The following is a 13,577-nucleotide window of genomic DNA, read 5'->3' as shown; positions in this document are numbered from 1 at the left end:
TATAAAGAAAATACCCAAGTAGCCACCGCCCAGGTCAAGAACAGAAGCACAGACAGCACAGTAAAGCCCATAGGTATCCCTCCCCATCATAGTCCCCCGACCCCCGAGGTAACTACCATTAGCCCAACATCAGTGATGATTTTTAAATTTTCTTTATAGTTTAAAACTTTATGGATAGATCTCCAAGCAATTTAGCCTAGTTTCACTATCTTTTAACTTTAAACAACTAGACTCATTCTATCTGTACTATTTTATCACTGTTTCTTTCGCTTGGTGTTTTTCATGAGAGGTATCCATACTTTTCCGTGGTGGTTGTAAGTTTGCTCATTCTCTTTGTGGTGTAGCATGTTATTGTAGAAATATACCAGGATTTATTTCTCTGTTCCACTGTTGAGGGGTGCTTGGGGTTGTTTGTATTTGGGGGCTCTTATGAACAATAATGCTACGTACATTTTTTGTAACTGTGTCTGGCTTCTCTAGGTACAAACACAGTGTGGAATTGCTAGGATCCAGGCTCTGCATATCTTTGTCTTTCCTAGAAAAACATGTGCTTTCCAAAATGGTTGTACCGATTTACACTCCTGCTAGCATTTCCATTGTTCTACATACTCGCTGACATTAAATATAGTTGGACATTTATTTTTGTTAACCTGGGAGGTGTGTGGTATCCCGCAGGGGTTTCATTTTGCACTTCTCTGATGACTAATGAGGTTGAACACATTTTCATACTTTCACTGACAGTTCTAGGTCAAATTATATAAATATCTTATAGATTTTTGATACATGTAGCTAAACTGCCCTCTAAAACATGATACCAAATTACTTCATCACCAACACTCCATAGATATTGAATATCTTTAACAAGTGGAAAGATCGAAAATGACTTTGTTTTGGTATTTATTTCGAATTCTTTTGGCTACTAGTACATTTGAGAGTTTAAGATTATTTTCTAAGGCACTGTATAGGGACGTTGGAGTCTTCTTGCGTCGTCCTACTGTAGATGGTTTATTGGCTGGTATTCCAGGTATCTAATTTCTAATCTAAAGTCCCACATCTAAAATTTTACAGGTATTAGTAAGATTAAGACACACTTGACTTTATTTTAAGTGGGGTTTACTGGTAATAATGACTTCTAAATGACAATTTTTAAGGCAGATTTCAGTGCATTAATTTCTGTGAAGCTGCTGTGAATGTTCAGAAAGAATAAAACTAAGGGGAGTGACTCCTGCTTCCGGAAAGATGGAGTAGACACCTTTCCCTATTCCTCCTGCTCTGACAACTAAACATTATATGTAAGACAATGACAAGAAGAGTAAAGGTGGAGAGAAGAAGGCAGACCAGATAGGAGCCTCAGAAGTTTAACAACAACTTGATAGTGAGTTCCCTGGGTTTTCTTTTTGCCTCATGGGTCCTAGACTGGATGCTAGAGAAGCTGACAACCCAGAGACACCAATGGGCATAGACCAAAAAGCCCCAACAAAAGCATGCTTTCTCTGGTCAAAGGATGGGGAAAGCATCAGGACAGACACATTAAGAAAGTAACATCTCTACTACAGCCAAAAACCGAAGAAAAAACTGTGCCCCCAGCCCCTACCCATTCTAGCAAAGGCTGAGTAACGACCTAAACTTCCATGCTCTCCGGGTGCCCCCAAATACCCACCAGGGTGATGTTGGAGAAGGCAGAGGAAGGAGCCAGAACTTTCATTCTGGCTGGGTAGTAATGGGGCCCCTCTTCTCCACGATATCAGTGGAGTTCATGCAAGGGGTCTAGACTTCCACCCTTACCCAGCAGTAGTGAGCTGCCCCTCTTTCTCTCTTTAATAGGGTGATATCAGACGGAGCCTAAAGGGGAGTCAGGATTTTCACCAGCAGCCCAAAAAAGGAGGCCACTTCCCTGCCCTGCCTCCTCCTCACTGTGGTGTCATCAGAAGCCACAGCGGAATAGTAATAAGATGTTCCTAGCCCCTCCCCCTGCCCAGCCCAGCTAGGCAGGTATCAGTGGAGGCCTAGTGAGAAGCTGGAATGCCCATGTCTGCCCTGCTATATTGAGGATCCGTTCCCTTAGGTATCCATAGAAGGTAGGTACTGGCCATAAATGCCAGGAAGACTTTGCTTTCCCTGGGGACCTAAGAGGCCACACAAATGATCTTATTTCCCTTTTGTTTTGCTTTCAAGACTCCCAGAGCCAAATTTGGTATACCATATGCCCATACATTCATATATTTACTTCCCTTCAATCTGATATTCTATTTCTAATTCACGTGTTCCCTGACTGTGAATTTGTGTTATGTATACTGTGATGGTCTTTGGATGAGTCACCTTGCCTTGGCTACATTCTTCAGTTTTTCAATCAAACACCAATCTCAGTATTTCATGAAGATATTTTGTAGCTGTGATGAAAGTCTGTGATCAATTGACTTTAAGACAGGAAGATTATCCTAAATAATCTGGGTAGACATGATTCAATCATTTGAAAGGCCTTCAGAGCAGAGATGAGGACTCCCTGATGAAGAAGAAATTCCACCTGTGGACAGCAGCTTCACCCCATGCCCAAGACTTCCAGCCTGCCCTTCCTGATGGTCTGCTCTAGGGATTTCATACTTGCCTAGCCAGCCTCCACAAACACGAGAGACAATTCCTTGCAATAAATTTTGTGGCACCCATCTATCTCCCACTATTTTGTTTCTCTGGCTGAATCCTAAGTAGTACAAATATTTTTCTAATTTATAGTATGTATTACAGTAGCTGTCTCTAGCCCATTGTGGAATGAACCAGAACATGTATAATATGTACATGTTCCTTATATATGTCGCTAGTGTCCCCAAGGGTCAAGTTCAACTGTCATGCATTCCCTGAATTTCCCTCCTGAACTCTAGTATTTTCTGTCTTCATCCTTCCTCTTGTTTCTTCCTTGGTTCCATCCCCTCTGGCCTCCTGTACAGCTTTACTTCATTATGTCTGTCTCCCAATACTCTCTTGGATTACAAAAAAAGCCATTTGACACTTCAATCCCTATGACTTCCCATACTACTTCTCTCTTTCCCTTCACCGCCACACTTCTTACAAATGTATTCTATTTTCTCTTCTTCCATGTCCTCATTTCCTACCCACTACTGCCTGGTTTCCATACCTACTACTCTCCTGAAACTCACCCCTTGAACTTTCAAGGATCATACGCTTCCAACTCACCAAATCTAACTACAGCAGCACCTGCTAGTTGCATTCCGATATCCATTCTCCCCTTCTTCCTTGGTAATAGAATTCTGAAAAGCCATCTAGCTGCAAAGATGCATTTCTCAACCGCCTTTGCCTCTAGGAGTTCCCTGTTACTCAACTGCGACCGATGAGATGTAGCATAATTGTGTAATGGCATTTCCATAACCCTCTTTTAAAGGATGGGACATTCCCATCGCTTCCCATCCTTTCTCTTTCTTCCTCAAATACAGATGAAATGTCTGGAGCATTAGCATCTGTCATGAGTCAAGAGATGACCTTGAGGACATAAGTTGAGTAAGATGGGGCAGGGAAATATAAGGAGCACAGTGTTTTCCTTAATGACATGAAAGAGTTGCCAAATCAACATTGGACTGACTGCTTTCAGACCTCTACATAAGAAAATAAATGTCTGCATGGTTAAGACGGTGTGCAGAGTCTCTGTTACCAGCAGCTAAATGCAATCCCTAACAGATACACCAGTGGTCTCTTATCGTGCATGGATCCATCCCTTATGCCAAAGTATGTTAAGTACTATTTTGTGCCAGTCACCATTTTAGGCATGGTATATGGTGAAAATAAGACAGGCAAATTCTGCCAGGTTTGAAATGTTGTTTAGATATATAAATAGGGAAATCACATTGCAGTTATTTTCTCTTGAAAGCAGTCGCTTAAAGGAAAGGATGGTAGTGTGTAGTTTTGGGATTTATTAGACTATAGTTGTTACTTAAAATTTCAATACAATGATTTTGGGAAAGGAGGCAGAAAGAGAAAAAATGAGTCTACAAGCAAGCCCTGGCGTGCTCTAGTATTTGGAGGTCTGACAAAAGCGAAGCCAGGGCAGCGAGGCCAGTGGTGGAAGGAGAGCCAGAGCAGTGTCCTTTCCAGGAAGCCTGGAGGAGACAGTGCTCCAGGTGGGAGCGAGGCATCAGCTTACTTCCTGAGAGGCAGAGTCGGGCACAGACAGAGAACTGGCCCTGCTTCATCCTCAAAGGGGATTAACTGTGAGGCTAACGAAGCTTAAGTCTCACGGCCTGTCACGAAGCACAGGCTCCTTTCAATGCCTGTACCTAATTTTGTATCTACAGTTTTGAATTCTTTTGCTTAGACGATTCTCCAAATTGTATAAACTCAAGCCCCACAAAACCTTGATCTGGTCCTCTTCACTGTCCTTCCCTGCTCTGTGACAACCTGACCACATATCCTTCACTGACATCATTTCTTCCTTGGCTTCTTGGGGCACATTCCCCTCCACCACTGTTCTCTCCTCCTCTTCTGCCATTCCCGAAATGAAGATAGGGGCTAATACTTGACCTTGTTCTCGATACACTAAGCCTCGGTGAACTTACTCATCCTTCTCATCCCTACATGAGAACTCCCAAATTCCTACTTCCAACACTGATCTCTACTACCCATACATCGGCGAAGAATTATGCCTTTTTGAAATAATTTGCCATGATAAAACCGTAACTTTTTTATAAAGCTCAGGAGCAAAAGATGAAATGGACATGCTTGGCTCAGTCAGCAAGAATCACTGGCATGCTCTTTCGGAGAAGAAATAGAAAGCAGCCTGTGTTAGCACGATGGAAGTCAGTTTTTTATAAACCTAATCTGCAAAGTGACATCCATCACTCATGCCTTGCGCTCCTGATAGCTCTGGGCCCCACACCAGGGAAAGGATTACATAAAGGAATGAATACCCGCAGTCCGGGATCATTGGGAGCCCTTTTAAAAGCTTCCTACCACACGGCCCCTGCCCTTCAGGAACCCCCAGTATGGCTGAGAAAGTATTATGTAAGTACCTGAGAAAGACTAAGGTATTGCCGGCGCCAATCTAGGTAGGTGTACTTTACCCTACAGCTGAGACGCTGAGTTCCTGTCAGATTGCTTGTGACACGTTTTAGATTATCTCCGGTGTACTTTGAGATGCATTCCACAGAGGATGCCCTCCTCCCCTCCCACTTCAGAAGAATTACTGTAATAATGTAAAATGTAAATTTAAAAATCTTACTAAGAGCCGTGCTATGTGGTTGTCCAGTAGTCCCGGTTCTTTCCCTCGTTGCAGCTAACGGCGTACAGCGTACGTGTCTCCGTTTCATTTGTCCTGTTGTGTCAAAGCTCCACCGTCATACCCTGTTCATTAAAGCGGAGACAACTTTAGCAGGATATGAATTATTGGTATTAACACAGAAACTCAAGTTTCTCAACTCATCGGTTGAGTTTTCCTCGGGGTATAAGGAAGAAAATAGACTAACAAGAGTATTTTAATCTCTCTGAAAACAACTCAGCGATTTAATAATTCGCACACGGGCTTGTAATTAATCGTGGTAAACATGCGATTGATGCGATGTATTGGCCTGCTTCGCGCACACCGTACGCACACTTTCCCGGGTTCTTGCCCGGTGCAGGCTCGGGCTCGCGATCGCGGCCCTCGCGTGTAGTTCCACCCCACACCAGCGGGGGCAGAGGCAGCCCTCGCGCACCCCGGTTTGCGACCCCGCTCTGTTTCTGTCAGACCCGACCAAGTCAGTGTGTGGGGGGGAGGCCGTACACACGGCAGTCCCGGGCCCAGGCTGGCTTTCTTAAAAGAAGGCTCTTGCTCGTGGTGGGCGACTGTAAAGCACATTATCACCCCGTGGATCCCACCGCGCGGCGCGCTACTACCGAACCCTCTGCCGGCTGGTGCCAGGCGGGCCGCGTCCTCTCCCCGCGCCCGGCGGAGGAAGGTGCGGTCCGGGGAGGGGCGGAGGTCCGACCCGGAAGCCGCCGCGCGGGCTGCGCTCGCCTCTCGCCGGGAAGCTCCCTGCCACCCGAGTCTCGGGGCTCGCCGCGGCCTCCTTCCCCGGGCCCCGTGGGCCCATGGGTCTCCATGGCGACAGCAGGGGCCCGGCCGGGGGGCGGGCAGCCCGGGTGGGGCCGCGGCGCTCCGGGGGTCTCCGCGGCGGCGTGGCAGTGTTCGCCGCCGTGGCCGCCGTGTTCACCCTCACGCTGCCCCCCTCGGTGCCGGGGGGAGACTCGGGTAAAGTATCTCAGGGCCGCCCTCCGCCCCTGTCCGTGGTCGGTCAGCTCGCGCCCCCCGTCCGCCCGTGCTCCGCGCAGGGTTTTGCGTGCCAGGACCAACTTCTGTTCCCGTTCCTGTAGCTCGTGTCTGTAGTTCTCCGGCTTTGGAGAAGGGGCTTGTTTGCCTGGTGGGACTTCGCGGCCTGTGCACCTGGCCCAATCATTTTTCGGGACCCGAGTTTTCGCTTTCCGTTCCTTTTTAGCCCACAAATGTTACTTACTGAGTCCTTATTGTGTTCCAGACAAGAGGAGGCACAGTGGTGGTGACCAGGTCTGGTGGGCAGCGTTCTAGGGCGGGTAGAGACAGTACACGCACTCCTGACTAAACAGCGCCGACCGCCGGGGGGGGGGGGGGGATGCGGGATAGGTGGGGGCGGGGGCGGCTGGTGCCTCCTGCAGAATGGCCCGCCGGCAGAGGCCTCCGAGCAGGATACTTGAGTTGAAACCTGAATGTTGACAAGGAACCGGCCACGCAGAATATTTGAGGGAGAACACTTAAAAGAGTGGTAGCCAGTGGTGGCTTAAAGCAAGCTGCTTCTATTAAAAAGAAAAGTACGGACCACTGAAGTCACATGAGCAATTATTACATGTTTGTTATAGGATTGTCACATATTTGGGATGAGGAGCAAGAGCCGGGTTCCGTTTTTGGTTTTGTCTTGCTGCCAGATTAAGTGACCATCCGATAATGGCAGTAGTGCTGTAACTTCTCGTAGTGAACCTATAGATTGAAAAAATGGAGTGTACTAGTTACCTCTTGCTTCATAACAAGATGACCCCAAAGTTCGTGGCTTAAAACAACAGATGTTTATTATCTCACCTTTCCTGTGCATCAGGAATCTCGGTGCAGGTTAGCTGGGTGCTTTTACTAGGACAGAGTTGTTGTCATGGGGTGGGCGGGAGCTGCAGTCTTCTCAGGGCTCATCTTGGGAGAGGATTCGCTTCTCACCTCAATCAAGGTCTTTACCACGTGGGTCTCTCGGGAAGCTGACTCTTGTGAAAAGAAAGAGATGGCACCTTCGTCTGACACGTCTGTCATTTCCTAAACCTAGTCGTGGAAGTGATTGATAGACCACTGCCCTGTTTTATTCTTGGCAGTAAGCCTGTAAATCCAGCCCACGCTCACGGGGAAGAGGATTATATAGTGAGAACACCAGGAGTTGGGGATCACTGGGGGCCATCTTCCGGGCTACCTTCCACATTGAGGATCCTTGATGTTCCTTTTACAAATCATTACCTTTATTCTTTCTTTCAAGTCCTATTGAACAAATAGGAGCAGTGTTTCATTAGTATAGTCGGGAATGGAGTTACCGTGTTTCCAAGGCTTACATTACATAATAGAAATAACTATAGTTGTGAGAGTTTTGACAATGGAGAGCATTACTTACAGATTGAGTAGTTCTGTACCTTTAAAAAAAAAGAAAGAAAACATTGACAGTTGCTTACTATGGTTCTTTGAGCCTGAAGTTTTGGGTGGGATGAATAAAAATAACACTTATTGAGCACTTACTATATGCTGGGCACTGTTCCAAGTGCTTTACATGGATTATTGTTTTAATCCAGTTACTGTCCCTCTGAGGTAGGTACTTGCAGTGTCTTCCTTTTATAGCTGACAAAACTAAGGCTAAGCTGTGTCCAAAATCACACAGCTAGAACGCAGGGGCAGTTGAGGAAAGAACTCAAATAGATTGACTTTAGAACATACTTTCTTAACCTCTGCTCTAAGTTCCTTGTTAAATCTGTCATCACATATATAGTGTTATTTAAAGTCTATTTAAAATCTATGATTGGTATCTTTGTTAATACTGTTATTTTTTTCCCAGTAGAATAAAGTTATCTATTTACATCGAGTGACCAGACTTTTTAGGTGTTCTGATTTGTTTGGTTTGATACTAAGTAGAGGTTGCTTCTAATAATTTTGGTGTTCATTGTTGGGAATGATAAATAAACTTTTCCAAGTATTGCCAGTAAAATCTGTATAATATCTTTGATAATCTTGTTTATATGTTGAAAATACTTTCCTCCTTGAATGTTGTGTTTATGAAGTCTATTTTTTATCAATAAACAGAACACATCTCAAAAGCAATATAAAGTATGTATTTTTCTTTTTGAGAAGTCTTAAATTATACTCCATACATCTGTCACATTGTGTAGCCTTGCCAAAATTATTTTTTGCACTATTTGATACATAGTTGATTTACTGGCGGGAATACTCATGATCCCTTGGAGGAGAGTGTGGGAATCTCGTCTTCTATTTGTTATTCTTGGGGAAAATGAAGTAGCTTGTTTATGTGTTTATATATTTTAAGATTACTGTCTTTAACAGACTTGCTAGATGAGAATATAGTTGGGTAATTAATATAAAAAGTGTAATACAGAGGGAGCTGGTTTTTGTAAAGTTTAAGCATCCACTAACAATTCTGAGCTTGCCATCCGTTTGCATCTCAGACAGAAAAGCTGTAATTCTCAAACTTGAACGTACCTCTGAATTGCCTCGGAAACTTGAGCCCCAGGGCCAGAGGGTCTTAATATAGGTAGGTTTGGTCAAGGAATCTTCATTTTTAAAAAGCATCCAGGTAATTCTGGTGCAGGTTGTAGTGGAACTTAACTTTGAGGAAGCCCCAAGGTAAAGGATTGGGAGTAACCGAGCATCCAGGAGGTTCTTTTTCCCCCCCAGTCATATTCTCTTTTCTCTTTATCATATTCAATTTTAAGAGTAATGTTTCCCTTTAGCTTTTTTCAAGGATGTATTTATAGACTTTGAATAGTAGCCATCTTTCCTATTTAGATTTTAGTTTAACATTTGATAAGAGTAGGTGATGGAAGTTGGTCACATTCCCGATTTTTATACCTACAGAACTTCAATAAAGAGTAACGGCATTATGTTTTTTAATGGTAAAAAGAAGTTAGCGAAAGTGGGCTATTTTTTCTTCATGTTAAATGCAATTCTAAATACATTTTACATGGAGGAGAATAAACGGTGACTTTGAACATTTGAACTTAACTGTGTTTCATCATACCTACAGAAATACCAAAAAGCTGATTAAAAACGGTTTGGGACTGAAGACAAGCTAATCCATTCTGGAGTAAAACTATAAAATGTCCTTGACAGTAGTTCCAAAGGGAAGTTAGTTTAAATATTTTTTTTAAAGATTTTATTTATTTATTTGACAGAGAGAGACAGCCAGCTAGAGAGGGAACACAAGCAGGGGGAGTGGGAGAGGAAGAAGCAACCTCCCAGCAGAGGAGCCTGATGCGGGGCTCAATCCCAGAACACCGAGATCACACCCTGAGCCGAAGGCAGATGCTTAACGACCGAGCCACCCAGGCGCCCCTAGTTTAAATATTTTTAGACCATAAACTATTTCTTTAGAAAGTCTGTAAGATACAAAAAGTGCCTTTGGTTTCCGAAGTGCTCTTGAATATCTCCAGAAAACTTAAAAGGTATGCTTAAGTAACTGACTTAGGTAAACAATATCTGTCTTTGGATGCCCTTATGGGCCTTCCGTGCCACAAGCAGTCATTCATCCTAAGATAGGGGTGTCTGAGTAGCAAGGATGACAATATGATTTGTCTTATTGTCAACGTCTGTGTGCAGGACTTGAATTAGTTTCTTTGTGCGACTAGAGGAGGGAGAGGTGGTAGTGTCTTGACAGACCCCTGAAATGGATAGGATATTTTCAACGTAGTAGAAAAGACAGAAATGAAAACAACTAACCATAGTATAAGGCAATCTAAATAAGTGCTAAATAGGTTAGAGCCGGTTCTATGGAGAAGGAAGAACTGATTAATTCCGATGGAGGAGGATGGGGAGGGGTATGTATAAGAAAAGGTGTCACTGAGAAGGTGGCAATTGAACTAGGTCTTGAAGGATTTAGGAGAGAATACTGGGTGAGAAAATGAGTGATAAGAAGTGCAAAAGAACCATTCCAGAAGAACAGTGGGTAATCAGATTTGACTGAAGTGAGCATAGGTTTCATTGATATGCCTTATAAAGGGACCTTGAAGCTGTTAGAGGGCTAGCCTGTCGTGCTGAGGAATCTGAACTTCATTTAGTAAGCAGAGAGCAGTCATTGAGAAATTTTGGATTAGTGATACAATCCAATCTGTTTTGGGGAGGTGGGGTGGCAAGAGGTGATTTCAGTATGAAAATGAAGTAGAAGACTGGTCAAAGCTCTTGCTGTCATCCAGGCCAGAGGGTAAAGATCTATATCGTGGCTGGGACAGTAGAAATTAAAGGAGCATTGATACCCATCAAGGGATAGAAAATGGACATTAATACAGTTCCTAATAGATACTAGTAACTTTCATAACCCATCAACATTGATTTCTTACACTGTCCTGTATTACAGCATACAGGAATGTATACAGGAATGAGTCAGAAATAGACCCTGTGCTCTGGATACTTAAAATATTAAATAGAATTGAATTACTGCATCGTAATTTTAGAAATAATCACTGATGGTGAGGAATTACAAAGGACTATGTAAATAATATAATGATTTAGTGGTTTGCAAGAATGTATTATGGTAGTCAGAGCTTACCCAAATAACCTGGAGCTAATAAGAGCTCGGCAATTAGTTAAAGATATCCAGCATAATTAATGTAGAGAAGATATTCAAATGCCAGTTTAGGGCAGAACGATACATATTATGAGTGTCCCAGCCTCAGAGTTCTGCACATTTTACATTATCATAAAGTTGCATCTTTGTAGACATTTTTATGCTAAATTCTCGAGGGACATTACAGCATATTACACTACCATTCCAGAAGAGTTTTTATATATTTGCAAGTGTGCACAACTTTTAGGAAGGAAAAGAAGCACTTTTTAAAAAACCAGAATTCACCTATGTTTCTGCTGACCAGTTATTAAAAACTATCAAAGATCATTTGTGTAAGACCTAAGGGAGAAAATATCCTTAGACCTATTTCATGCTGTTAAATCTCTACAGATTTACAGTTTTATCCAGTCAAATTAATGCAAAACCCCAGTGCAAGCATTTGGATTTTGAAAACTTTGGAGGAGTGTCATTTTCTAATAGTAATTATTGGTTTTACATTATTTTTTCACAGGGGAACTGATCACAGCCGCACATGAGCTTGGAGTAAGTATTAGTTTTATTGTTTAATCAATGCTCTCATTAACAGTTTTAGGAATTAAGAAAGTTTAATTAAGCATGGAGTAAAGTAGATTAATTTATTTTCAAACCCCAGTTTTTAGTAACTTATAAGTACAGTATGTGACAATTTACTTTAAGTTTTAAATCCAATTAAACTAAATTATAAAGCAAAGCCTTTACTATATATACAGTAGCTGGCTTATTATCACCCCAAATTTTGTATAAGCTATGGAGAATAAAATAAATCGGGTTAACAGTTTTAATAAGTTTATTATTTAATAAACTTTATTATGGTGCATGATCCCTTTAGGCAAGACCTTAGGACTGTCAGCATGGTGGTAATCCGATAGCAGTGTGGTCTTTCAACTTTCTAACCAATACGAAATTTCAGAACCAGCTTTTTTTCAATAGCCTTTTAAATGACCCTAATGTACTGTGAACCCAGAGAACAAACTGCTTAAGAACTGACAATGAAATATGTCACCCTTTCTCTAGGTGACACACCATGTGATAGACACTGCCAAATCCGCTAAAGAAAATATTTATTTGTATTGGCACAAAAGGATTACAATAGAAAACCACTATTCAAACATGTAGTCATCGTCTCTTAATCTTTATAGTTGCCCGAGCAAAGGGCTACTTTGCAATTAAAGCCAGTGTGATTCTTTTCGGAGGTGAAAACCTTCTAACCCGCTGATTTTCCCATAGGTTGCCCATCCTCCTGGCTATCCTTTGTTCACGCTGGTGGCTAAACTGGCAATTCTACTCTTTCCTTTTGGTTCAGTTGCCTACCGCGTCAATCTTCTGTGTGGCTTCTTTGGAGCAGTAGCTGCATCGTTACTTTTTTTCACCGTTTTCAGGTAAAGTAGTTGATGAGTTAAAATTAATTTTGGCTAATTGGAGATGGCACGTTCTGATGGCCTAAGTACATACATTGAATAAAAAACAAAAAACAAAACTCTTCGTTGCTTGAACGGTTTTCCTAATCATTCCTGTGATTTCACTTTCTTAATTTCCAATAATTTCATATGCGCTTGACCCCTCAGATGATTACACAGTTGGTTGTGCTGTCTACAGTGGAGTCAAGGTGTCACCAGTTCGTGATCACAGTTCTCAGGTTAGGCAGAACTAATAAGGTTTGTCATGAAAATGCAGATGGGCCAGTTTAATTCAACAATGCGAAGTCCATCTTTTGGTAAATGGTAAATATCATTCAGTTACTCACAGTGTTGCTGACGGGCAGCTGCCTATGAGGTCCAGAGCTAATACCTAATTATATTGTATTCCAAATATGCACATGTTGTATACTCTTTGAAATGAGGCAGTTAACTAAGGAGATGGGTTTGGGATATGGTTTTGGTAAGGTTTCACTTTCTTCCCTTATAGCTGTAGGGAAGGTAGGCAAATTAGACCCCACTTACTTCATTAATGGAAGGTTTTCTTAGTTTGGAAGTCTACCCCGCATTTAAAGAATGGGTCATTACTTTAGGATGTTGGTAAACTTACTTGTCTTTGCTGCTCCTTGTCTCCTTCATTCTTAGCCAGTCTAACCTATGCCTAAGGAGATTATAGTAAAAAATCCAAGTTATACTTCCTGCAAAGGGAGAACCAAATTAAAACACTTCTTTCAAAAACTACTGCAGTTTTTGTTATAAAAATGAATTTTTATATGTATATCTAGTATGATTTGAGTAGACAATTTCAAATGCCTTTTTTGGAGACTAATGTTTATATTTGCGTTAGTCATAAAATTGCCCTTTGACTAAATTCTTTCTAAATCTGCTTTTTAATTATTTATAGAAAGGTAAAAGTTAATTATAACTCTAAAGCTTACTTGTAAATTTATTTGTGGAAAACTTTCAGATTCAAATGTTGTAACTGTTAATTATTTACTACATTTGTATCTGTATTATTTAATTCATTTGTATTTCAGTCTTACAGGTCTTCAGTGATAGCCAATCTTTCAGTATGAAATGTTGAAAATAACATCTCTGCTTGGATTGATTAGTATTATGAATACCTTCTTCTAAATGATTAGAATAATCTTCTTTAGAATTGTTTCTCCTGAGTCTTTTATAATTAAGAATCTGTCATTATTTGTATTGAGAGAAAAACTGATCTTTAACATTTTTGAATTTCTAGGTTGAAATGTAGAACTACTTGTCTTGTATATATGAATTGATAATT

The 13,577-nt window shown here is 41.8% G+C and overlaps 1 protein-coding gene and 1 long non-coding RNA gene across 5 annotated transcripts in view; one reads left to right on the top strand and one right to left on the bottom strand.

Annotated features, from left to right (window-relative positions):
* LOC123800749 (uncharacterized) overlaps positions 1-6,602 on the bottom strand; it is a 113,080-nt gene extending 106,478 nt beyond the window's left edge. Inside the window, exons 1-2 of the long non-coding RNA XR_015721753.1 lie at positions 6,495-6,602; positions 5,225-5,346 (exon numbers count right to left, since the gene is read on the bottom strand). This is a non-coding gene — a long non-coding RNA (uncharacterized LOC123800749). The remainder of the gene's footprint in view (positions 1-5,224; positions 5,347-6,494) is intronic.
* TMEM260 (transmembrane protein 260) overlaps positions 5,962-13,577 on the top strand; it is a 72,532-nt gene continuing 64,916 nt past the window's right edge. For 2 of the 4 annotated variants that reach the window (XM_045810596.2, XM_045810598.2), the window contains exons 1-3: positions 5,963-6,232; positions 11,344-11,375; positions 12,099-12,250. In XM_045810596.2, coding sequence (XP_045666552.2) covers positions 6,073-6,232; positions 11,344-11,375; positions 12,099-12,250 — 344 coding nt within the window. In that variant the 5' untranslated portion in view covers positions 5,963-6,072. Of the gene's footprint in view, positions 6,233-11,343; positions 11,376-12,098; positions 12,251-13,577 lie in introns of all 4 variants that reach the window. The other 2 variants (XM_045810597.2, XM_045810595.2) reach the window with 2 other exon arrangements.

Source organism: Ursus americanus, chromosome 26 (genome assembly GCF_024610735.1).
Source record: "Ursus americanus isolate L20-20 chromosome 26, mUrsAme1.1.p, whole genome shotgun sequence".
Taxonomy (NCBI): Eukaryota; Metazoa; Chordata; class Mammalia; order Carnivora; family Ursidae; genus Ursus; species Ursus americanus.
Note: the sequence above shows the minus strand (reverse complement) of the source record. Positions and strands in the feature narration are given on the sequence as shown.